The sequence below is a fragment of the Siphateles boraxobius genome, unplaced genomic scaffold (assembly GCF_051911475.1).
Source record: "Siphateles boraxobius isolate OS27281-9 unplaced genomic scaffold, OSU_SipBor_1 42, whole genome shotgun sequence".
In the NCBI taxonomy this organism is placed as follows: Eukaryota; Metazoa; Chordata; class Actinopteri; order Cypriniformes; family Leuciscidae; genus Siphateles; species Siphateles boraxobius.
In genome coordinates, this window is record NW_027509053.1 from 1108984 (window position 1) to 1131418 (window position 22435).

The window sequence follows — 22435 nt, forward strand, 5'->3', positions numbered from 1 at the left end:
TGGCATTGGTTGGAGACGCACGTCGCGTTCCAGTGAAAATTCTGCGTGATACGGGTGCATCAGAAAGTTTCATTTGTCAATCTGTCTTGCCTTTCTCGTCTGAATCTGATACAGGAAATTGTGTTTTAATACAGGGAATTGGTCTTCAGTCATTTCCAGTGCCGCTGCACAAAATTCAATTGTTTTCTGGTTTTGTGAATGGGGATGTAACCATTGCGGTGCGTCCTTCTTTACCTATAGAGGGAGTTGATCTGATTGTGGGTAATAATTTTGCTCATGATCGTGTTTTGAACGCTACACAGATGGTTTACATGGAAATATATGAATATCTTAATTAGAGCGATGTCATGTGCTTTCAGGTGGACCATGTGGTGAACGGACACGCCGCTTCGAGGCAGCTGAAAGAGCAGGCGGAGAAGAGGTGAGCATCAGTCGCTCTGATGCGTTTCTGTTCTCACTCAGTCTGATCGCTGAGCTTTTCTCTGCAGTGGGAAACACGTTTACTCCTGCCTGAACCTCCATCTGGAGCACATGTCTGGAGACGCAGCACAGCTGGAGCAGCTGACGGCCGGCCTGCACATCTGGCCTGATTTCCACGGCAACCGCTCTCCTCTGGCCGACCAGACGTCACGGGGATCGGTGAGGATCGCTGTGCTTGTTACAGTGCTGATGAAAAAATATAATAGTTTTCATTGTACTGCCTTTAATTTAATTTAATTTTTTATTATTTATTAATAAAACTGATAACTGGACGTACATTTTCTGCAGAATATGTGAGTGGTGCTTACTGCGGCAAAATTTGGCACCAGGCAGTTGTTCGGATGTTGTGGGTGGTTGCTAGGGTTGTTGGTGCTGCTAGAATGAGAATATTGAGAATGAACTCCAAATTAACATTTATAGTAATGACAATCTTTTTTTTTTATTATATTTTTGGGCTTTTTTCCTTTATTTCAGAGGACATAAATGTGGATTTAACAGGGACATTTGCTTAATGTCATGAAAATAATGTTAATAGCCCTAGAAAGTACTTTTTTCTTTACGTTCTAGAAAGAAAGATTTTCTTTACGTTTAATATAATTTCTTATTTTTAACAATTAAGAAAAAAGACACATCAGATAGTTTTAGCTTTTATAACTAATGTTTGCAGTGGTGGAGAGTTGATTGATGATGTCACTGCTGGTGTGTGCAGGTTGTGGGACTCACTTTATCACAGACACTGGATGATTTAGCTCTGCTGTATCTAGCAACTCTTCAGGCCATCGCTGTAAGACACACACCACACACACACACACTCTCTCTCACATACACACACACAAACACACTCTCACTCACACACTAACTAAGTGTTCAGTATTACAGTGTTAATGTGATTGTGTGTCTCTGTTGTATGAAGCTTGGCACCAGACACATCCTAGATGCCATGAAAGAGGCAGGATATGACATCACAACCCTCTTCCTGTGCGGGGGGCTGAGCAAGAACGCGCTGTTCGTACAGACACACGCCAACACCACGGGTCAGTGCTCACTCACACACACGCTCATATATCTGACATGACATGACCAACACCACGGGTCAATGCTCACTCACACACACACTCACTCATTTATCTGACATGGTAGAGACCTGCGCGGGATGGATTTTATCCCGTTCCTGCAAAAATATATGTTGTTTTCTCCCGCTGCTGCCCCCAACAATCAAGTTTCGTCCCGCTCCCGCCCGCAAAATCCCGCGGGTAAACGTATAAGTACTTTTTTTTTTTAAATACATTGCATATTCTGCCTGCTACTCTGTGATTTTTTTCACTTGCTCCCCTGTTGAATATAAAAAATAAAATAAAAAATAAACGGAAAATAAACAAATGTTTCGTTTTATTTGCGTTTAATTCAATGGATGAACATGAACAAGGAACTTAGAACAAATAAATACAGTAAAAAAGTAAGAAATGTACATAAATAAAAATATACCATAATGATTATAGTATAGCCTAATAAATTATATAATAATAATAAACCTGGATTTCTTTCATGTTCAAAAGTAGCCTATATATAGGGCCTAATACTGCTTAAGAATGCTGCCTTTGCTTTTAGCAATTCCTTCAAACATTAAACAAAAACTATCCTTATTCCTCAATAACAAAATATACCAATTTTAAATATTTAGCTAAATAAAATAAAAAACTGAATTAACTAAAACAATTAAAAAAAAACTGTATGACTACTTAATGTGCCCATGCAGGAATAGCATGTCGTTCACTGATGAGGGCTTCAGATTAATCCGTCTCTGCTCCAGTATGCGACCGCAAATACTGAAAGCCCTCTCCGATGGTGCGCTGGAAGCTGGAATGCAAAGTACATGGCGTGTGTCATGCGGTGCAGACATTTTGCCTCTGTGTGGTAGGCTTGGCTGTTCTGCGCCTATGAACCACGCGAGAGTTAGCTTCCGACCATGTGCCTGTAAATCGTTTTTATTTTAGTTATCCTTGTTGGTTGTGCATTAGATAAATAACGGTTTATTTGTTTCTAGTTATTTTATTTTGTTCTATATTTCCCACAAATAATTCTATTTTCCTGCAACCCGCACACAATAATATCTTGCCGCCCGCACCCGCATTCACCCATCAAATATTGTCCCGCGCCGCACTCGGTTGCGCTGGGTCCCGGGGTAGTCTCGCAGAAGTGCAGGTCTCTACACTCAGGTATCTGACATGACATGACCAACACCACGGGTCAGTGCTCTGAGGGATGTGTGTGTGTGTTTCAGGGCTGCCGGGAGATGGTTCTCACTGCGGAACATGAAATCCACGGGGAGGAGTCGGATCCACTCCTCCCACCTTATATACACCTAAACCTAGCCAACTCCGCCCCCTGATCCCTAAACACACCCCTAATCCCTAAACCCAACCCTAATCCTACCCATCTCCACCCATTGGATCTTGATCCGACTCCTCCCCGTGGATCTCATGTACTGCATTGAGGTGCTATTGGCTGCACAAAGCAACACAAAGCACAAAGCAGCAATTCGTAACAGAAATATGGACTATGAAATTGCGAGGCATTATGTACAAGCTAATCATGGTTCCAGTGCGTCCTTAAAATTTTTGGGTATTGAAAAAATTCTACCCTCCCAGCGAGGAGGTGACATAGTGAAGTCCCTACTACAATGGGACGCTTTCTGGATTTTCACTCTTAACACAGTAGAACCAAATGGCCTTAATGAGGAACTGGGCCTTTCATGCTTTCTATAATTCATGTTTTTTATAATTCACATTCTTAGTTAATTATAGACATGTTGTTAGCGGGTCTGCATGTACACTTTTTTTGTGTATATGTTTGTGTGTGTGTATATATAGGCTATCTATCTATCTACAAATAGGGGGGGTTGGGGTTCGTGTACTTGCGCGCGCCTAGGACTGAAGCACCTTTCAAACAGGACGCGGAACGCTGCGCTGCGCTTTGAAACCTATTAATTTCAAGGACTTCCAAAGATACATAACAGCTACAAGTATATGCACTATGCAAGCACTATATACATGATTCACCCTATTATACTTTATCGACACAAATTGATAAGTCAAACAGCAAATAGCAAACCCCAAATACTCTTTTAATCGACGATTGCTTATGGCTTATAAGTAACTTAAATAAAACTAGCTACATTACTAGTTCTCATTAAAGAACTACATTCGATTCTATTCGATACATTCAGGTGCCAAAGGCTTACTCTCAGTACGGTTGACTCTTCTCAGTCTCTCAGGTGCCAAAGGCTTACTCTCAGTACGGTTGACTCTTCTCAGTCTCTCAGGTGCCAAAGGCTTACTCTCAGTACGGTTGACTCTTCTCAGTTTCTCAGGTGCCAAAGGCTTACTCTCAGTACGGTTGACTCTTCTCAGTCTCTCAGGTGCCAAAGGCTTATTCTCCGTACGGTGAACTCTTCTCAGTCTCTCAGGTGCCAAAGGCTTACTCTCAGTACGGTTGACTCTTCTGATTCTCTCAGGTGCCAAAGGCTTACTCTCAGTACGGTTGACTCTTCTCAGTCTCTCAGGTGCCAAAGGCTTACTCTCAGTACGGTTGACTCTTCTCAGTCTCTCAGGTGCCAAAGGCTTACTCTCAGTACGGTTGGTTCTTCTCAGTACAACAGGTATAGGAAGCTTACGGCTGTGAAGGAGCGTCGACTGGACAGCAAGTAGCTACTCCACGTACGTTTGGTCTTCCCAATACGTCGGTGCAGTAGGCTTAGGGCTGTGAAGGAGCGTCGACTGGCAGCAGGTAAATCCTCTCAATACAGTTGGTTCTTCTTAGTTCAACAGGTGCAAAAAGCTTACGGCTGTGAAGGAGCATCGACTGGACAGCAAGTAGGTACTCCACCTACGTTTGGTCTTCCCAATACGTCGGTGCAGAAGGCTTGGGGCTGTGAAGGGCGTCGACTGGGCAGCAGGTAACTGGGTTTATTCCCACTCCCAAGAACAGCGAGGATGAGACGAGAATGCACCGGCCTCAGATGGAACACACTCCGAACAGCAGGTAACTGGATTTTCTCCGTCCCCCAGAACAGCATCAATAATGAAGCAGAGTACAACAGGATTTAGATACACAACACTCAGAACAACGGGTACCTGAGGTTTCCTCCGTTCTCCACAACAGCAACGATGAGACAAATGCAGCGGGCTTCAGATGGGACGCACTCAGAACAGCAGGTAACTGGATTTTCCCCGTCCTCCAGAACAGCATCAATGATGAATCAGAATACAACAGGCTTTGGATATTCAACACTCAGAACAGCAGGTAACTGGATTTTCCCCGTTCTCCAGAACAGCATCAATGATGAATCAGAATACAACAGGCTTTGGATATTCAACACTCAGAACAGCAGGTAACTGGATTTTCCCCGTTCTCCAGAACAGCATCAATGATGAATCAGAATACAGCAGGCTTAAAGTCCGTTTTCACTTAATCTCTTCCTCAGAAAACTCCCGACTGTAACACAAGGCAAGACCGATGGACATGTGACAGAATTCTGTACAGTAAGCATTCAATAACTCCACTTCAACCAAACACAGTGGGACACAGCATTAACTCACGTCACTCTCATCCACTCCGTGAAATTTAAGGTCACGGCCAACCTCCTCGCTCTGGACAGCGGGGGTAGTAAGACGGAAGAATTCAGCGACTGCAATCACAAATCCTAACAGCTGTCTTCTCATTCAGACATCTGGACTCCGTTTTTTATGTCATTTCTCCTCATATATAATCTTTTCGTGTATAACCCACATATAATACAGCCAGTAGAAGGTTGGTACTTATCTTCACCCCAGTAAGTGGACTCGATAATACTTCATAGATGACTTCGCCCTCTGCCTCTCTGTTCTCCGTCACCCAGTTCTTCGTAGCGGATTCCCTTCCCACGGATCGATCTCGCCAGCCGATTTGTCCCACAGAAATCTCTCACTCTCTCTCAGCAAGAAGAAAAGTTTGAACGCCGCAGCAATCCCACCCAACCCACTCAGTCTCTCAAAGTTTTGCTTTTGTCTGTTCCTAAAAGCGACATGTCCCAATCGTCACACAGTCACTTAATGCGCCGCACCTTCTGTCACTTTGCCATCAGCGGCTGCTGTTCCTATGGTAGCGACGCATCTGAGGCCGGCTTGGTGTTCAGTTGAAACCGCTCCGGGCGGAAACATCCCCCCGTGGGCTGTGTAGTTCCGTCTCTAGTTCGTCACCTTGTGACAACTTCACCAAGGATACGGCTCACTTCAGGACTCAAACGGTAAGTAAGAAGGTAAGAGTTCTTCTCAATACAGAATCCTTTCGTCAGTGCACAGTAGTGGGACAATGATTCAAAGGCTTACTTCACCAGCGATGCTGCATACTTCCAGACTCAGACGGTAAGTAGGAAGGTAAGGATTGTTCTCAGTATAGGATACTTTCGTCAGTGCACAGTAGTGAGACAGTGATTGAAAAGCTTACTTCACCAGCGATGCTGCATACTTCTAGACTCAGGCGGTAAGTAGGAAGGTAAGAATTCTTCTCAGTATAGGATACTTTTGTCAGTGCACAGTAGTGAGACAGTGATTTAAAAGCTTACTTCACCAGCAATACTGCATACTTCTAGACTCAGACGGTAAGTAGGAAGGTACGAATTCTTCTCAGTACAAGATACTTTCGTCAGTGCGCAGTAGTGGGAGACGGTGGTTTAAAAGCTTACTTCACCAGCAATGCTGCATACTTCTAGACACAGACAGTAAGTAGGAAGATAAGGATTTTTCTCAGTATAGAATACTTTCGTCAGTGCACAGTAGTGAAACAATGATTTTAAAAGCTTACTTCACCAGCGATGCTGCATACTTCTAGACTCAGGCGGTAAGTAGGAAGGTAAGGATTCTTCTCAGTATAGGATACTGTCGTCAGTGCACAGTAGTGAGACAGTGATTTAAAAGCTTACTTCACCAGCAATGCTGCATACTTCTAGACTCAGACGGTAAGTAGGAAGATAAGAATTCTTCTCAGTACATGAAACTTTCGTCAGTGCACAGTAGTGGGAGACGGTGGTTTAAAAGCTTACTTCACCAGCCATGCTGCATACTTCTAGACTCAGACAGTAAGTAGGAAGGTAAGGATTCTTCTTAGTATAAGATACTTTCAGCAGTGCACAGTAGTGAAACAGTGACTTAAAAGCTTTCTTCACCAGCGATGCTGCATACTTCTAGACTCAGACCGTAAGTAGGAAGATAAGGATTTTTCAAAGTATAGAACACTTTCGTCGGTGCACAGTAGTGAGACAGTGGTTTAAAAGCTTACTTCACCAGCGATGCTGCATACTTCCAGACTCAGACGTTAAGTAGGAAGGTAAGGATTCTTCTCAGTATAGAATACTTTCGTCAGTACACAGTAGTGAAACAATGATTTAAAAAAATTACTTCACGAGCGATACTGCATACTTCCAGACTCAGATGGTAAGTAGGAAGGTAAAGGATTCTTCTCAACATAGGATACTGTTCGTCAGTGCAAAGTAGTGAGACAGTGATTTAAAAGCTTACTTCACCAGCGATACTGCATACTTCCAAACTCAGCTGTATCACTCTGGGCTTCTGATGGAGAGCAGATATAATAACTTTTCACAAACGTGTAAGCAGGGGTTGGGACCGCTTCTCAGTAAAAGCACACCGCACTCGTGTTCACTTCAAATCCACAGCCATGAATCAATGTATATAAATAAGGCAAAAACACTGCAATTCACTCACAGGAAAGGGTTGATCAGAGGCCTCAATCCATTCGTTACACTCCCGTGGCGGATATTTAATCCTCAGTTCCTCCTCAACACACTCTGAAACACATAGCTTCCCCAACAGTCAGATTTACATTCACTGCATCCTCTTCAAGCTTTTCGAATGTTCATAAGATGAAATCAATTCACTTATCTTTCTCTCTTCCCCACATCCAGACAACTTCCCCGAGTAAAGCTTGAGCCCCAAACTGCTCCAAAAACAAAACAGACCACATCCACGTCCCGTTCCCCGAAACCTCTCTGGATAGCCCTTTTATCTTTGGCTTGTGAAGCCGGACACCTGTGTGAACGCCGCTCCTCTCTCTCTTGCACCTGCAGTGCATTAGCGCTAATCAGGCCGGGCAATGTTTCTGCCACACCTGGAACTGGAGTGGGATGTGTCGCAAACAAATCGTTCCCTCGAGAAACTCGTGACTCACCAAGAGGGTTCCGCTCACTACGCGTTTTTGTCACCCGTGACATCCCCCCCGCCAATCGGTTCTAGTCCCGAGAACCGGTGTTCTTCAATTCCATTCGCCATACCTCTCAGGAGGCTGTCCTCGGGTGTCCCGCTGAGACCGTCGGGGTGGCGAGGGCGGAGCCACTCTTGCTTCAACTTCAGGGTCCCTCGGGACCACAGACCACCCTACCATGAGTACCTCTGGGGCGGGTGGCGCACTTGGGGCCTCGGCCGCTAGCTGCGAATAGTTCGGACATGGACGGAGCAAGTTTCGATGGAGCACCCGTATCGGTCCTGGTTTCCCCTCGGGTCGTACCGAGTAAACTGGAGCATCAGGCCCTTGTCGTCGTTCCACCACATATGGCGTCGACTCCCAGCGATCGCGGAGCTTCCCCCTCCCTGAGCGCCGGTTGTCCCTTACCAGCACTCGCTCCCCTGGTAACAAAGGGGCCTCTCGGGCAGTCCGGTCGTATAGCCGCTTGTTCTTGGCGGCTGCTGCACTCAGATGATCTGAGACTCGTCGGTAGGCATCGAGCAGTTGGTGGTGGTGCCGATTCACCCAGTCAGTGGTACTATACCCTCTTTCTGCAGCCTCGGTCCCCAGGGGCAAGTCCACAGGTAAGCGGAGATGGCGCCCAAACATAAGGTAGGAAGGAGCATACCCGGTGATACTGTGCACACTATAGTTATAGGCTTGCAACAGAGAGGGGAGACTCTCGGCCCATTGGCCCTGTTGTTCACTCTCTAGGGTCCCCAATAACCCCAACAGGGTCTGGTTCAACCTTTCGCACCCCCGTTACCCTGAGGATGGTATGAGGTCGTATGGGTCTTCCGGCACCCATAAAGGTGGCTCAGCTCTTGGATCACTCGGGACTCAAAATTTGAACCTTGGTCCGAGTGTAGGGTCTCTGGGGAGCCAAAAGGTTGTATCACTGCCCTCCAAAGGGCGCTGGCTGTGGTAACTGTCGTCTGATCTACAGTGGGGATGGCCTAGGCGTATTTAGTTAATAGGTCAGTCATCACCAGGATATTTTGAAATCGATCCGTCGGCCGACCTAAAGTCAGGAAATCGATTCCTATGATGTGCAGAGGTGCTTTGGGCCACAGGGGGACCAATGGGGCTCAGACTTCCTTCCTGCGTTTGAACAACGTACACAGTGGACAACTCTGAACGAACTCCTCAACTTTCTTTTCCATCCTAGGCCAGTAGAAATACCTCCTCAGCAGAGACAGCGTCTTCTCTTGGCCCTGATGGCCAGTATGGGTGTGGAATGCAGTCAATAGCTCCGAGACTTGGCCCTCCGGTACCACCACCTTGTGTACTGTCTCCTGTGTTCGGGGATCTTGCATCGAACGGCAGATTACCCCTTCTCTAAGTCGCAGCCTCTTCCACTGCCTTAGGAGATGCTGTACTCCCACCGTCTGAGCCCGCTTTCCTCTGCTCTCGGCATGTATCCCTGTCTAAGGTACAACGTAACCTGACACAGGTCTGCATCTCCCAGCTGCAGCCTTCTCCACCACCTGGGGTCCCACCCCCAACTAGACGGAACAGCCCTCAGGGTCCCGGGAGCTTCCACCATTGCCATCAGCAACTCGTCTTCAGGGCCAGGGGTACAAAGGGGTGTTTGGTTGTCCCTCCGGATGACTGGGAGTCTGGACAGGGCGTCCGCATTTACGTGTTCTCTGCCGGGTCGGTATTTAAGCTGTTAATCATAATTTGCTAGTTGTGCCACCCAACGCTGTTCTACTGCCCCCAACTTGGCGGTCTGCAAGTGTACTAATGGATTATTATCCGTAATCACCGTCACCTTGGCTCCCAACAGGTAATCTTTGAACTTCTCCATCATGGCCCACTTCATTGCCAGTAGTTCGATTTTGAAGGAACTGTAATTTGCCGCGTTCCGCTCTGCGGGATGTAAACTTTGACTTGCGTATGCAATCACTCTCTCCACTCCTTGGTGCTCTTGGGCCAACACGGCTCCCAAACCTGCATTGCTGGCGTCAGTGTACAGAAGGAACGGCTGGGTGAAGTCTGCGTAGGCCAAGATAGGGGCCCTCAGAAGTTCCTGCTTGAGGTTCTGGAAGGTGGTCTCACAGGTGGAATCCCAATGCACTGACGGGGAGCCTTTGCCACGGGCACGTCCGGAACCAGCAAGGAGTTGGTTCAATGGCCAAGCAAGCCCAGATAATCCTTTTATAAAGCATCGACAAAATCCCACGAACCCCAGGAACGACCGCACCTGTCTCACTGCCCGGGGTGGCTCCCACCCTTGGACAGCCGCCACCTTCTCCGGGTCGGGGGATATCCCTGCAGCACTGACCCGATGTCCCAAGAACTGTACCTCCTTCCGCAATAACTGGCATTTGTCTGGCGTAAGCTTTAGCCCATATTTCTCCATGGCCCTGAACACTTCCTGTGTTCCTCCTCCTCCCTAGGTGGTCCTCCTCCCACCTAGATGGTGCAGGTGAGTGCGGAAGTCAGGGGAGAAGACGATCACATCGTCCAGGTATACCGGCGTTGAGTCGACCAGTTGTCCCCCTAGACAGTGCTGCATCAAGCGCTGAAAGGTCGCAGGAGCATTGCACAGGCCGAACCGCATCCGGTCCCATTCAAATAACCCAAACGGGGTGGTGAAGGCTGTCTTCTCTCTATCTCGGTCGTCTACCTGCACCTGCCAGTATCCACTCGCCAGGTCCAATGTGGAGTACCACGCCGCTTGTGTGAGACAGGTGAGTGAGTCTTCAATCCGTGGCAACGGGAATGTATCTTTCTTCGTTACACTGTTGAGTTTGCGGTAGTCAACGCAGAACCTCCAAGCTCCCGTTTTCTTCTGAACCAGAACAATTGGCGCCGCCCACGGACTACTGCTCTCTCGAACAATTCCTCCCTCCAGCATCCCTTTCAACAGGGCGCGGACCTCGGCATAGAGGGTGGGTGGCACCGGACGATACCGCTCTTGGCTAGGCATCGCCTCACCGGTAGGTATTTGATGCCTCACTACCCCTGTGCAGCCATAGTCTTCTTCGTGGGTCGAGAACACATGTTGCCATTTTCTCAAGAGCTCCTGGAGCTGTAACATCTGTTCCTCCTCCAGATTTTCACCCTTCAGGGACTCTCCCATCAAATGGGTCGGCACCCCTCCTCCCACAGAGCCTGGTTCTGCCTCAACTGGGCGGACGGCGACTTCCACCACCGCAGAGCTCACCTGCCTGAAGCAGACGTACTGATGCTTGTGAACCTGGGCAGAGCGTACCGAGGAAACTCGAACCAGACGTTGGTGCCGACGAAGGAGCACGGAGTAGGGATTGGCATTCCGCACCTTTACTGAGACTCGCCCACGGTGGATGGCCGTCAGCCCGTGAGCCACTTCAATGGGTTGACAGTCCTCATGGGGCTCTACCAGGACACAGGTACCCGTCCCACAGGGTCCTGCAGGTACTCGGAGCCAAAGCACGGTCTCGCTCTGGGCTGGGACAGACAAAGCGTACCGACAGGCTACTCGACCGATGCCTTCTCTCTCCTTCACTTGACTAGCCACGTGCACTCTTCGGCAATCGGCCAGAATCCGGTCCCTGTCCTGCTTCTCCGATGACAGAGAAGTCCGAGCTGGCCGTTCCAGAAACAATTCCTCCGAGCAATCCAGTATAACGTTCATCCCTAGGAGTGCTCGATGAATGCCCAAGCAATGATCTCGGACGATAACGACCCCTTTCTGTTGGACGGGAACCCCTTGGACCAGAAAGTCTACCACGATGTACCCAGTGTAAGGGATGTCCAGACCATTTGCCCCCGTAAAGTCAGACTAGAAGCGTCCACTGCTTGGAGCCGATGATCTGCAACCAACTCCTGGGCCAGGCTCTCCGAAAATAACGTAACTTGAGAACCTGTATCGACCAGACAATCTATCGTGACTCCGTTAGCTTGAACCTCCACGGTGGGACAGCGCCCAACCCTGTCGTCTCGTAAAACAGGAACAGAAGGAGGGTCACACAAAGGGGTCCCGGCCACTTGACCCACAGTAGCCGGTGGGACTAAAAACCCCCTTGAGAACCCCGACGGAGCCCACACTGACGACTGATGTGTCCCGGGTCTCCACAATTAATACAGATGGGCCTTCCCTGGTCATCCCACTGGAACCGGGGGCCCACAGGACGTAGGGGGCGGCGCACAGGAGCTCGCCCCTTCTCCGAATACGACCTCTCTCTCACCATCGATCCGCCCTCGACTCGACCCCGACGAAGTTCACCCAACAGCCGGCCAAACTGCTCCCACAATTTCAAGGAGTATGCCCGAAGAGTCTGCTTAGGCCCCTGTTGATAGTTAAAGAACTGGGCACGAAGAGTGGCCACCGGGGTAGAGTCTCCATATAATCCGGACAGGAAATCGAAGATAGTTTTCGCGGTAGCCCGTGTGGCTTCTGATGCAGCAAGAACTTCTCTTTTGGCTTCTCCTTCCAAAGACCCCAACACAAACTGTACTTTCTGTGATGCACTCAGTCCCTGTAATCCGGCCAGATATTCCGTCTGCGCCTTCCAATCGTGCAAGCCCAACTCCGATCCTGGCCCTCCATAGCGCTGTGCCCAGGGAGCTCCCATAAAGATCGGTATGACTTTTGAGACAGGTGAAGGCCATCGTACCAAGGAGCTGTAGGCAGACTGCCATGCAGAATGACCTCTGTTCTTTTGTTTGTGGAATTTACGGACTGTCACACTGCCTGCAGAGCAGATTATGGGAAGGAGTTATCTTCTAAAAAGCACATGTGTCTCATCAATAGGTTTCTGTAGTGTAGTGGTCATCACGTTCACCTAACACGCGGAAGGTCCTCGGTTCGAAACCGAGCAGAAACAGTGGTTGGATTCTGACAGAAAATTTAAACTGTTTGCCACGCTAGGTGGGTGCAGCACTCATTTCTTTTATATGCTTTTTAATAAGCGTGCACCTAAAGATTTATGTCTGCAACCTGAAGACGTGTTTCCGTAGTGTAGTGGTTATCACGTTCGCCTCACACGCGAAAGGTCCCCAGTTCGAAACTGGTCGGAAACTGTGGGTGGTTTTTGCAAAAATTTCGTATGCGATTTTCTGTTGAGCAGGTCAGTACACTTGCAGGGATGTTTGTGGTTTAATCTCTTTAGAAAAGGACAAAAATAAAACAAATGACCATTGAGGTTTCCTGTACAGTAATATAAAATGTTTGGTCTGCCAACAAAATTAGCAGCATTTTGCCATGTTAAAAACACTGGGCAATCTATAGTTTCAGTCGCTTTTGAACAAGCGTACCCTAGAAGCGGTGGGACTGACGTCCAAATCAAGTTTCCGTAGTGTAGTGTTTATCACGTTTGCTTTACACGGGAAAGGTGCTCAGTTCAAAACTGGGCGGAAACAAGTGGAGGCATGTTAAATATAAATGCTGCAATTCGCTACAAAACCCTTACTTTTGAGACAGGTGAAGGCCATCGTACCAAGGAGCTGTAGGCAGACTGCAATGCCGAATGACCTCTGTTCTGTTGTTTGTGGAATTTACAGACTGTCACACTGCTTGCAGAGCAGATTATGGGAAGGAGCCATCTTCTAAAAAGCACATGCACCTCATCAATAGGTTTCTGTAGTTTAGTGGTCATCACGTTCGGCTAACACGCGAAAGGTCTTCGGTTCGAAACCGAGCAGAAACAGTGGTTGGATTCTGACATAAAATGTAAACTCTTTGGCACGCTAGGTGGGTGCAGCGCTCATTTCCTTTATATGCTTTTTAATAAGCGTGCACCTAAAGATTTATGTCTGCAACCTGAAGACGTGTTTGTAGTGTAGTGGTTATCACGTTCGCCTCACACGCGAAAAGTCCCCAGTTCATAACTGGGCGGAAACTGTGGGTGATTTTTGCAAAAATTTCGTATGCGATTTTCTGTTGAGCAGGTCAGTACACTTGCAGGGATGTTTGTTGTTTAATCTCTTTAGAAAAGGACAAAAATAAAACAAATGACCATTGAGGTTTCCTGTACAGTAATATAAAATGTTCGGTCTGCCAACAAAATTAGCAGCTTTTTGCCATGTTAAAAACACTGGGCAGTCTATAGTTTCAGTCGCTTTTGAACAAGCGTACGCTAGAAGAGGTGGGAATGAGATCCAAACCAAGTTTCCGTAGTGTAGTGGTTATCACGTTCGCTTTACACGCGAAAAGTCCTCAGTTCCAAATTGGGTGGAAACAAGTGGAGGCATGTTAAATATAAATGCTGCAATTCGCTACAAAACCCTTACTTTTAAGACAGGTGAAGGCCATCGTACCAAGGAGCTGTAGGCAGACTGCCATGCCGAATGACACTAGGTGGGTGCCGTCCAAATCAAGTTTCCGTAGTGTAGTGGTTATCACGTTTGCTTTACACGCAAAAGGTCCTCAGTTCAAAACTGGGCGGAAACAAGTGGATTCATTTTAAATATAAATGCTACAAAACCCTTACTTTTGAGACAGGTGAAGGCCATCGTACCAAGGAGCTGTAGGCAGACTGCCATGCCGAAAGACACTAGGTGGGTGCCGTCCAAATCAAGTTTCCGTAGTGTAGTGGTTATCACGTTCGCTTTACACGCGAAAGGTCCTCAGTTCAAAATTGGGTGGAAACAAGTGGAGGCATGTTAAATATAAATGCTGCAATTCGCTACAAAACCCTTACATTTAAGACAGGTGAAGGCCATCGTACCAAGGAGCTGTAGGCAGACTGCCATGCCGAATGACACTAGGTGGGTGCCGTCCAAATCAAGTTTCCGTAGTGTAGTGGTTATCACGTTTGCTTTACACGCAAAAGGTCCTCAGTTCAAAACTGGGCGGAAACAAGTGGATGCATTTTAAATATAAATGCTACAAAACCCTTACTTTTGAGACAGGTGAAGGCCATCGTACCAAGGAGCTGTAGGCAGACTGCCATGCCGAAAGACACTAGGTGGGTGCCGTCCAAATCAAGTTTCCGTAGTGTAGTGGTTATCACGTTCGCTTTACACGCGAAAGGTCCTCAGTTCAAAATTGGGTGGAAACAAGTGGAGGCATGTTAAATATAAATGCTGCAATTCGTTAAAAAACCCTTACTTTTAAGACAGGTGAAGGCCATCGTATCAAGGAGCTGTAGGCAGACTGCCATGCCGAATGACACTAGGTGGGTGCCGAATGACCTCTGTTCTGTTGTTTGTGGAATTTACAGACTTTCACACTGCTTGCAGGGCAGATTATGGGAAGGAGCCATCTTCTAAAAAGCACATTCCTCTCATCAATAGGTTTCTGTAGTGTAGTGGTCATCACATTCGCCTAACACGCGAAAGGTCCTCGGTTCGAAACCGAGCAGAAACAGTGGTTGGATTCTGACAGAAAATGTAAACTCTGTGGCACGCTAGGTGGGTGCAGCGCTTATTTCCTTTATATGCTTTTTAATAAGCGTGCACCTAAAGATTTATGTCTGCAACCTGAAGACGTGTTTGTTATGTAGTGGTTATCACGTTCGCCTCACACGCGAAAAGTCCCCAGTTCGAAACTGGGCGGAAACTGTGGGTGATTTTTGCAAATATTTCGTATGCGATTTTCTGTTGAGCAGGTCAGTACACTTGAAGGGATGTTTGTTGTTTAATCTCTTTAGAAAAGGACAAAAATAAAACAAATGAACATTGAGGTTTCCTGTACAGTAATATAAAATGTTCGGTCTGCCAACAAAATTAGCAGCTTTTTGCCATGTTAAAAACACTGGGCAGTCTATAGTTTCAGTCGCTTTTGAACAAGCGTACGCTAGAAGAGGTGGGAATGAGATCCAAACCAAGTTTCCGTAGTGTAGTGGTTATCACGTTCGCTTTACACGCGAAAGGTCCTCAGTTCAAAATTGGGTGGAAACAAGTGGAGGCATGTTAAATATAAATGCTGCAATTCGCTACAAAACCCTTACTTTTAAGACAGGTGAAGGCCATCGTACCAAGGAGCTGTAGGCAGACTGCCATGCCGAATGACACTAGGTGGGTACCGTCCAAATCAAGTTTCCGTAGTGTAGTGGTTATCACGTTTGCTTTACACGCAAAATGTCCTCAGTTCAAAACTGGGCGGAAACAAGTGGATGCATTTTAAATATAAATGCTACAAAACCCTTACTTTTGAGACAGGTGAAGGCCATCGTACCAAGGAGCTGTAGGCAGACTGCCATGCCGAATGACCTCTGTTCTGTTGTTTGTGGAATTCACAGACTGTCACACTGCTTGCAGAGCAGATTATGGGAAGGAGCCATCTTCTAAAAAGCACATGCCATGATATCACATTCGCTTTACACGCAAAGGTCTTCAGTTCAAAACTGGGTGGAAACAAGTGGAGGCATGTTAAATATAAATGCTGCAATTCGATACAAAACCCTTACTTTTGAGACAGGTGAAGGCCATCGTACCAAGGAGCTGTAGGCAGACTGCCATGCCGAATGACCTCTGTTCTGTTGTTTGTGGAATTCACAGACTGTCACACTGCTTGCAGAGCAGATTATGGGAAGGAGCCATCTTCTAAAAAGCACATGCCATGATATCACGTTCGCTTTACACGCAAAGGTCTTCAGTTCAAAACTGGGCTGAAACAAGTGGAGGCATGTTAAAAATAAATGCTGCTATTCGATACAAAACCCTTACTTTTAAGACAGGTGAAGGCCATCGTACCAAGGAGCTGTAGGCAGACTGCCATGCCGAATGACCTCTGTTCTGTTGTTTGTGGAATTTACAGACTGTCACACTGCTTGCAGGGCAGATTATGGGAAGGAGCCATCTTCTAAAAAGCACATCCATCTCATCAATAGGGTTCTGTAGTGTAGTGGTCATCACATTCGCCTAACTCGCGAAAGGTCCTCGTTTTGAAACCGAGCAGAAACAGTGGTTGGGGTCTGACAGAAAATGTATACTGTTTGCCACGCTAGGTGAGTGTAGCGCTCATTTCCTTTATACGCTTTTTAACTCTCTTGGGTCGTTTTTTTTCCACATAGCAGCAACATAGACTTAAAATACTCCGTCATTTTACGTCATATAAATAAAATCAATACATGATTATAAACTATAGAGGGTCTTCTTTTTTTTGTGTACACTCACATTAACATCAAAACCGTGTGCTTTTGTAAAATGAAGAAAATAAACAGGGTGTGCTTTCTGCCTCTCTGTCTCCGTTAAATTTTTTTCTGGTGCACGTCTCTAAACTTAAACAAAGCTCAGCGAATACTATTCACACAAGCACGAGCAATATATCTTTATAATCATTTAAGTTTGTACTTTTAAAATATCTAATTCAAAACTAAAATAAATATTCTCTGTTTATGTAATCTATTAAAAAAGAGAGAGGTATCAGCCGATCTCATTATCGTTCTCTTAGCTCATTATTCTGCTAATCTGCGCGCCCACGGAGAGCGCGCGGTATTCAAACGCAAATGATCTGAAGCAACACATGCAAAGTGTCAACGCCCCTCATAAACGCGATAACACAACAAATGTAATCATCAGATTAATGTAGCCTACTATTTCTTCTTGCGAGGCTGTGTGAGGAGTAATCCTGGGACATTTACCTCAGAACATGTGCTGGTTTTTTTTCATTCCGAGGAGCAACGGATCCATCTGATAAGTAAGTTCTTTATTAATATTGTTCTAATCGCGATATCATAGTGTATGTAAACCGCAAAAAGACTGTTTAAATATGAATCGCGTCTGTGTGTGAATGAATGAACTGAACAGTTTTTACCAAACCCTATTGCTATACTGAGATGAGTGAAAATCGACTGAAATATGTTGAAATAACGTTAAAATGTCTTTGTATTAGCAACGTATTAAACTGCAAATTAAAATGTATGCCCTAATATAGGCTCATAAAAACAACAAACGATATGCCTATGTTACAGACGAAATATGAAAGACAACATTTTGTTGACTAGTTTTGGATAGATTATTAACTGTTTAATGTAAAATATGCTACTGCCACATTGAATAAGCTTTTGTTCACCAATTTCTGCTCAAATGTTATATATTAGGCTATGTTTGTTTTGTCAAAAATAAAGTCATCAAGTAGGATGCTATTATAGTGTTTGTTCCAATGTAGGCTTTATTCAAACTAATGAATCCTTAACTTTGAAATATGTATGATAAAATGTATAATTTAGTTTTTACAAAGAAATATGAAATATCCATCTGAGAAGTAAGTTTTTTTATTATTGTTCTAATCGCGATATCATGGTGTATGTAAACTGCAAAAAGACAGTTTAAATATGAATCGCGTGTGTGAATGAATGAACTGAACAGTTTTTACCAAACCCTATTGCTATACTGAGATGAGTGAAAATCGACTGAAATAGGTTGAAATAACGTTAAAATGTCTTTGTATTAGCAACGTATTAAACTGCAAATTAATATTTATATGCCCTAATATAGGCTATCATAAAAACAACAAACAATATGCCTATGTTACAGAAGAAATATGAAAGACAACATTTTGTTGACTAGTTTTAAATAGATTATTAACTGTTTACTGTAGCCTAAACTATAGACTACTGCCACATTGAATAAGCTTTTGTTCACCAATTTCTGCTCAAATGTTAAATATATTAGGCTATGTTTGTTTTGTCAAAAATAAAGTCATCAACTAGGATGTTATTATAGTGTTTGTTCCAATGTAGGCTTTATTCAAACTAATGAATCCTTAAATTTGAAATATGTATGATAAAATGTACACTTTAGTTTTTACAAAGAAATATTACACTTGAAATATTGTTATTTTAATTGTTGCTGTAATTGTAACCTTTTTAATAAAATAGCAAATAATATATTTACAAGGTAGATGTAAACAAAATCTTAAAAGGTCAATATAAGCCTTCTCTTCAAATTATTTGTATTGTGTTTTATTAGTGACAAATTTGGGGAGAGGATACATATTCAAAACTTTCTGAAAATACAGTATGAGAATTAACTACACAATTACTAGAAATGTTCACCTTGGATATTATACAATTTGCAAGCAAAAATACAAGTGGAAAAATACTATTTTTTATAGATGTTTCCAACTGTGAACCAATTTTGTAGTATATATACACATTTCTTTTCTTGTGTCCTTGTATTCTTTCTTGTGGCTCAGTGACACACCTGTGGAAAGCTCATTATGCAGGCTCATTAAGCAGGTCTTTTGTCTTCACAGGTGTGAATCAGACCATTATACATGAGTCACGCCCATTTCGCATATTGCCTTTCCAAACAAAAAGTGTTTTACTAAATTTAAATCAATGTATTGTTTTATGTGAATGATTTGGAAGGATGATTTTCAGATCATTTTGAAGCAAAAATCCTAGGCGAGAACATCAATTAGTCAAAAGTCTTGTGGACACATATTTAGTATGTGTTTTGTGGCCTTATTTCAGAGACTTTAAGTTTTAGTTTTTTCAATAACCATGCATAAACAATATTCTCTCAAAAATACAAACATGTACATACATCTTGCTAACATATTATGGTAGCCCTGTTTGTGCTATATAGAGTGAATTTACACCTTTGCCATTAACATGTTTATAAATAACTGAAAAAAGCTCAAATGTTAGAGCATGTCAGAACACCTCCAGAACCCCAAAAACACTTTGGACCCCAGAGGGTTAACAAGCGTGCACCTAAAGATTTATGTCTGCCACCTGAAGATGTGTTTCCGTAGTGCAGAGGTTATCACTTTCGCCTCACACGCGAAAAGGTCCCAAGTTCGAAACTGGGTGGAAACATTGGGGGGTTTTTGCAAAAATTTCGTATGCGATTTTCTGTTGAGCAGGTCAGTACACTTGCAGGGATGTTTGTGGTTTAATCTCTTTAGAAAAGGACAAAAATAAAACAAATGACCGTTGAGGTTTCCTGTACAGTAATAAAAAATGTTTGGTCTGCAAACAAAATTAGCAGCTTTTTGCCATTTTTAAAACACTGGGCAGTCTATAGTTTCAGTCGCTTTTGAACAAGCGTACCCCAGAAGCGGTGGGACTGACGTCCAAATCAAGTTTCGGAAGTTTAGTGGTTATCACGTTTGCTTTACACGCGAAAGGTCCTCAGTTCAAAACTGGGCGGAAACAAGTGGATGCGTTTTAAATATAAATGCTGCAATTCGCTACAAAACCCTTACTTTTGAGACAGGTGAAGGCCATCGTACCAAGGAGCTGTAGGCAGAATGCCATGCCGAATGACACTAGGTGGGTGCCGAATGACCTCTGTTCTGTTGTTTGTGGAATTCACAGACTGTCACACTGCTTGCAGAGCAGATTATGGGAAGGAGCCATCTTCTAAAAAGCACATGCACCTCATCAATAGGTTTCTGTAGTGTAGTGGTCATCACATTCGCCTAACACGCAAAAGGTCCTCAGTTCGAAACCGAGCAGAAACAGTGGTTGGATTCTGACAGAAAACTTTAACTCTTTGCCACGCTAGGTGGGTGCAGCGCTCATTTCCTTTATATGCTTTTTAATAAGCGTGCACCTAAAGATTAATGTCTGCAAGCTGAAGACGTGTTTGTAGTGTAGTGGTTATCACGTTTGCCTCACACGCGATAAGTCCCCAGTTCGAAACTGGGCGGAAACTGTGGGTGATTTTTGCAAAAATTTCGTATGCGATTTTCTGTTGAGCAGGTCAGTACATTTGCAGGGATGTTTGTGGTTTAATCTCTTAGAAAAGGACAAAAATAAAACAAATGACCGTTGAGGTTTCCTGTACAGTAATAAAAAATGTTTGGTCTGCAAACAAAATTAGCAGCTTTTTGCCATTTTTAAAACACTGGGCAGTCTATAGTTTCAGTCGCTTTTGAACAAGCGTACCCCAGAAGCGGTGGGACTGACGTCCAAATCAAGTTTCGGAAGTTTAGTGGTTAACACGTTTGCTTTACACGCGAAAGGTCCTCAGTTCAAAACTGGGCGGAAACAAGTGGATGCGTTTTAAGTATAAATGCTGCAATTCGCTACAAAACCCTTACTTTTGAGACAGGTGAAGGCCATCGTACCAAGGAGCTGTAGGCAGAATGCCATGCCGAATGACACTAGGTGGGTGTCCCGAATGACCTCTGTTCTGTTGTTTGTGGAATTCACAGACTGTCACACTGCTTGCAGAGCAGATTATGGGAAGGAGCCATCATCTAAAAAGCACATGCACCTCATCAATAGGTTTCTGTAGTGTAGTGGTCATCACATTCGCCTAACACGCAAAAGGTCCTCAGTTCGAAACCGAGCAGAAACAGTGGTTGGATTCTGACAGAAAACTTTAACTCTTTGCCACGCTAGGTGGGTGCAGCGCTCATTTCCTTTATATGCTTTTTAATAAGCGTGCACCTAAAGATTAATGTCTGCAAGCTGAAGACGTGTTTGTAGTGTAGTGGTTATCACGTTTGCCTCACACGCGATAAGTCCCCAGTTCGAAACTGGGCGGAAACTGTGGGTGATTTTTGCAAAAATTTCGTATGCGATTTTCTGTTGAGCAGGTCAGTACATTTGCAGGGATGTTTGTGGTTTAATCTCTTAGAAAAGGACAAAAATAAAACAAATGACCATTGAGGTTTCCTGTACAGTAATATAAAATGTTCGGTCTGCCAACAAAATTAGCAGCTTTTTGCCATGTTAAAAACACTGGGCAGTCTATAGTTTCAGTCGCTTTTGAACAAGCGTACCCTAGAAGCGGTGGGACTGACGTCCAAATCAAGTTTCGGAAGTGTAGTGGTTACCACGTTTGCTTTACACGTGAAAGGTCCTCAGTTCAAAACTGGGTGGAAACAAGTGGATGCATTTTAAATATAAATGCTGCAATTCGCTACAAAACCCTTACTTTTGAGACAGGTGAAGGCCATCGTACCAAGGAGCTGTAGGCAGACTGCCATGCCGAATGACCTCTGTTCTGTTGTTTGTGGAATTTACAGACTGTCACACTGCTTGCAGGGCAGATTATGGGAAGGAGCCATCTTCTAAAAAGCACATCCGTCTCAACAATAGGTTTCTGTAGTGTAGTGGTCATCACATTCGCCTAACACACGAAATGTCCTCGGTTCGAAACCGAGCAGAAACAGTGGTTGGATTCTGACAGAAAATTTAAACTCTTTGCCACGCTAGGTGGGTGCAGCGCTCATTTCCTTTATACGCTTTTTAATAAGCGTGCACCTAAAGATTTATGTCTGCAACATGAAGACGTGTTTCCGTAGTGTAGTGGTTATCACGTTCGCCTCACACGCGAAAGGTCCCCAGTTTGAAACTGGGCGGAAACTGTGGGTGACTTTTGCAAAAATTTCGTATGCGATTTTCTGTTGAGCAGGTCAGTACACTTGCAGGGATGTTTGTGGTTTAATCTCTTAGAAAAGGACAAAAATAAAACAAATAACCATTGAAGTTTCCTGTACAGTAATATAAAATGTTCGGTCTGCCAACAAAATTATTGGCGGCGAGCTACATAGGCCTACCGTGCACCCCCCCCACCTCCCAACAAAACCATACTTTTCTGAAAGGTCTGGATGTGTAGAATATGAATCTGAATGTTAACATTGAAAATTTTGGGTTGCACTACCTGTTTTAGGCCTGTGAATAGGGAAACCCTAAAAAACGATTTTAAGCGATTTTAACACGTCGAAATTGGCCTAGTCAATCAGAACTGCTTTTAGGTGACCCATTACACACTAAAGCTTAACATATGATGACTTAGGTCAAAGGGCACCCTATACTGCTTCCTGGTAAGTGACTAAAATTAA

General features: G+C 44.7%; 1 protein-coding gene and 10 non-coding genes across 11 annotated transcripts; all 11 read left to right on the top strand.

The window, feature by feature from the left end:
• Positions 1–347: 347 nt before the first annotated feature.
• Positions 348–2421, top strand: LOC143707660 (FGGY carbohydrate kinase domain-containing protein-like). The gene is made up of 5 exons (XM_077200046.1): positions 348–421; positions 489–639; positions 1190–1264; positions 1394–1514; positions 2399–2421. Exons 1-5 carry the CDS (start codon positions 348–350, stop codon positions 2419–2421), a joined length of 444 nt encoding a protein of 147 aa, XP_077056161.1.
• A 10075-nt stretch (positions 2422–12496) lies between these two features.
• trnav-aac (transfer RNA valine (anticodon AAC)) lies at positions 12497–12569 on the top strand. The gene has a single exon. It is a non-coding gene; the product is annotated as a tRNA-Val (tRNA).
• Positions 12570–12692: 123 nt separating this feature from the next.
• On the top strand, positions 12693–12765 carry trnav-cac (transfer RNA valine (anticodon CAC)). Its single transcript has one exon. It is a non-coding gene; the product is annotated as a tRNA-Val (tRNA).
• A 1296-nt stretch (positions 12766–14061) lies between these two features.
• trnav-uac (transfer RNA valine (anticodon UAC)) lies at positions 14062–14134 on the top strand. The gene has a single exon. It is a non-coding gene; the product is annotated as a tRNA-Val (tRNA).
• A 127-nt stretch (positions 14135–14261) lies between these two features.
• Positions 14262–14334, top strand: trnav-uac (transfer RNA valine (anticodon UAC)). Its single transcript has one exon. It is a non-coding gene; the product is annotated as a tRNA-Val (tRNA).
• A 137-nt stretch (positions 14335–14471) lies between these two features.
• On the top strand, positions 14472–14544 carry trnav-uac (transfer RNA valine (anticodon UAC)). Its single transcript has one exon. It is a non-coding gene; the product is annotated as a tRNA-Val (tRNA).
• A 127-nt stretch (positions 14545–14671) lies between these two features.
• On the top strand, positions 14672–14744 carry trnav-uac (transfer RNA valine (anticodon UAC)). The gene has a single exon. It is a non-coding gene; the product is annotated as a tRNA-Val (tRNA).
• Positions 14745–14979: 235 nt separating this feature from the next.
• trnav-aac (transfer RNA valine (anticodon AAC)) lies at positions 14980–15052 on the top strand. The gene has a single exon. It is a non-coding gene; the product is annotated as a tRNA-Val (tRNA).
• A 460-nt stretch (positions 15053–15512) lies between these two features.
• Positions 15513–15585, top strand: trnav-uac (transfer RNA valine (anticodon UAC)). Its single transcript has one exon. It is a non-coding gene; the product is annotated as a tRNA-Val (tRNA).
• Positions 15586–15722: 137 nt separating this feature from the next.
• Positions 15723–15795, top strand: trnav-uac (transfer RNA valine (anticodon UAC)). Its single transcript has one exon. It is a non-coding gene; the product is annotated as a tRNA-Val (tRNA).
• A 6090-nt stretch (positions 15796–21885) lies between these two features.
• On the top strand, positions 21886–21958 carry trnav-cac (transfer RNA valine (anticodon CAC)). Its single transcript has one exon. It is a non-coding gene; the product is annotated as a tRNA-Val (tRNA).
• The last annotated feature ends 477 nt before the right edge of the window (positions 21959–22435 follow it).

Coding starts and splice junctions, on each gene's coding strand:
- LOC143707660 (XM_077200046.1), top strand. CDS start 348: ATGTGCTTTCAGGTGGACCATGTGGTGAACGGACACGCCGCTTCGAGG. Junction 640..1,189: donor ACCAGACGTCACGGGGATCG/GTGAGGATCGCT, acceptor TGGTGTGTGCAG/GTTGTGGGACTCACTTTATC. Junction 1,515..2,398: donor GACACACGCCAACACCACGG/GTCAGTGCTCAC, acceptor TCTGTGTGGTAG/GCTTGGCTGTTCTGCGCCTA.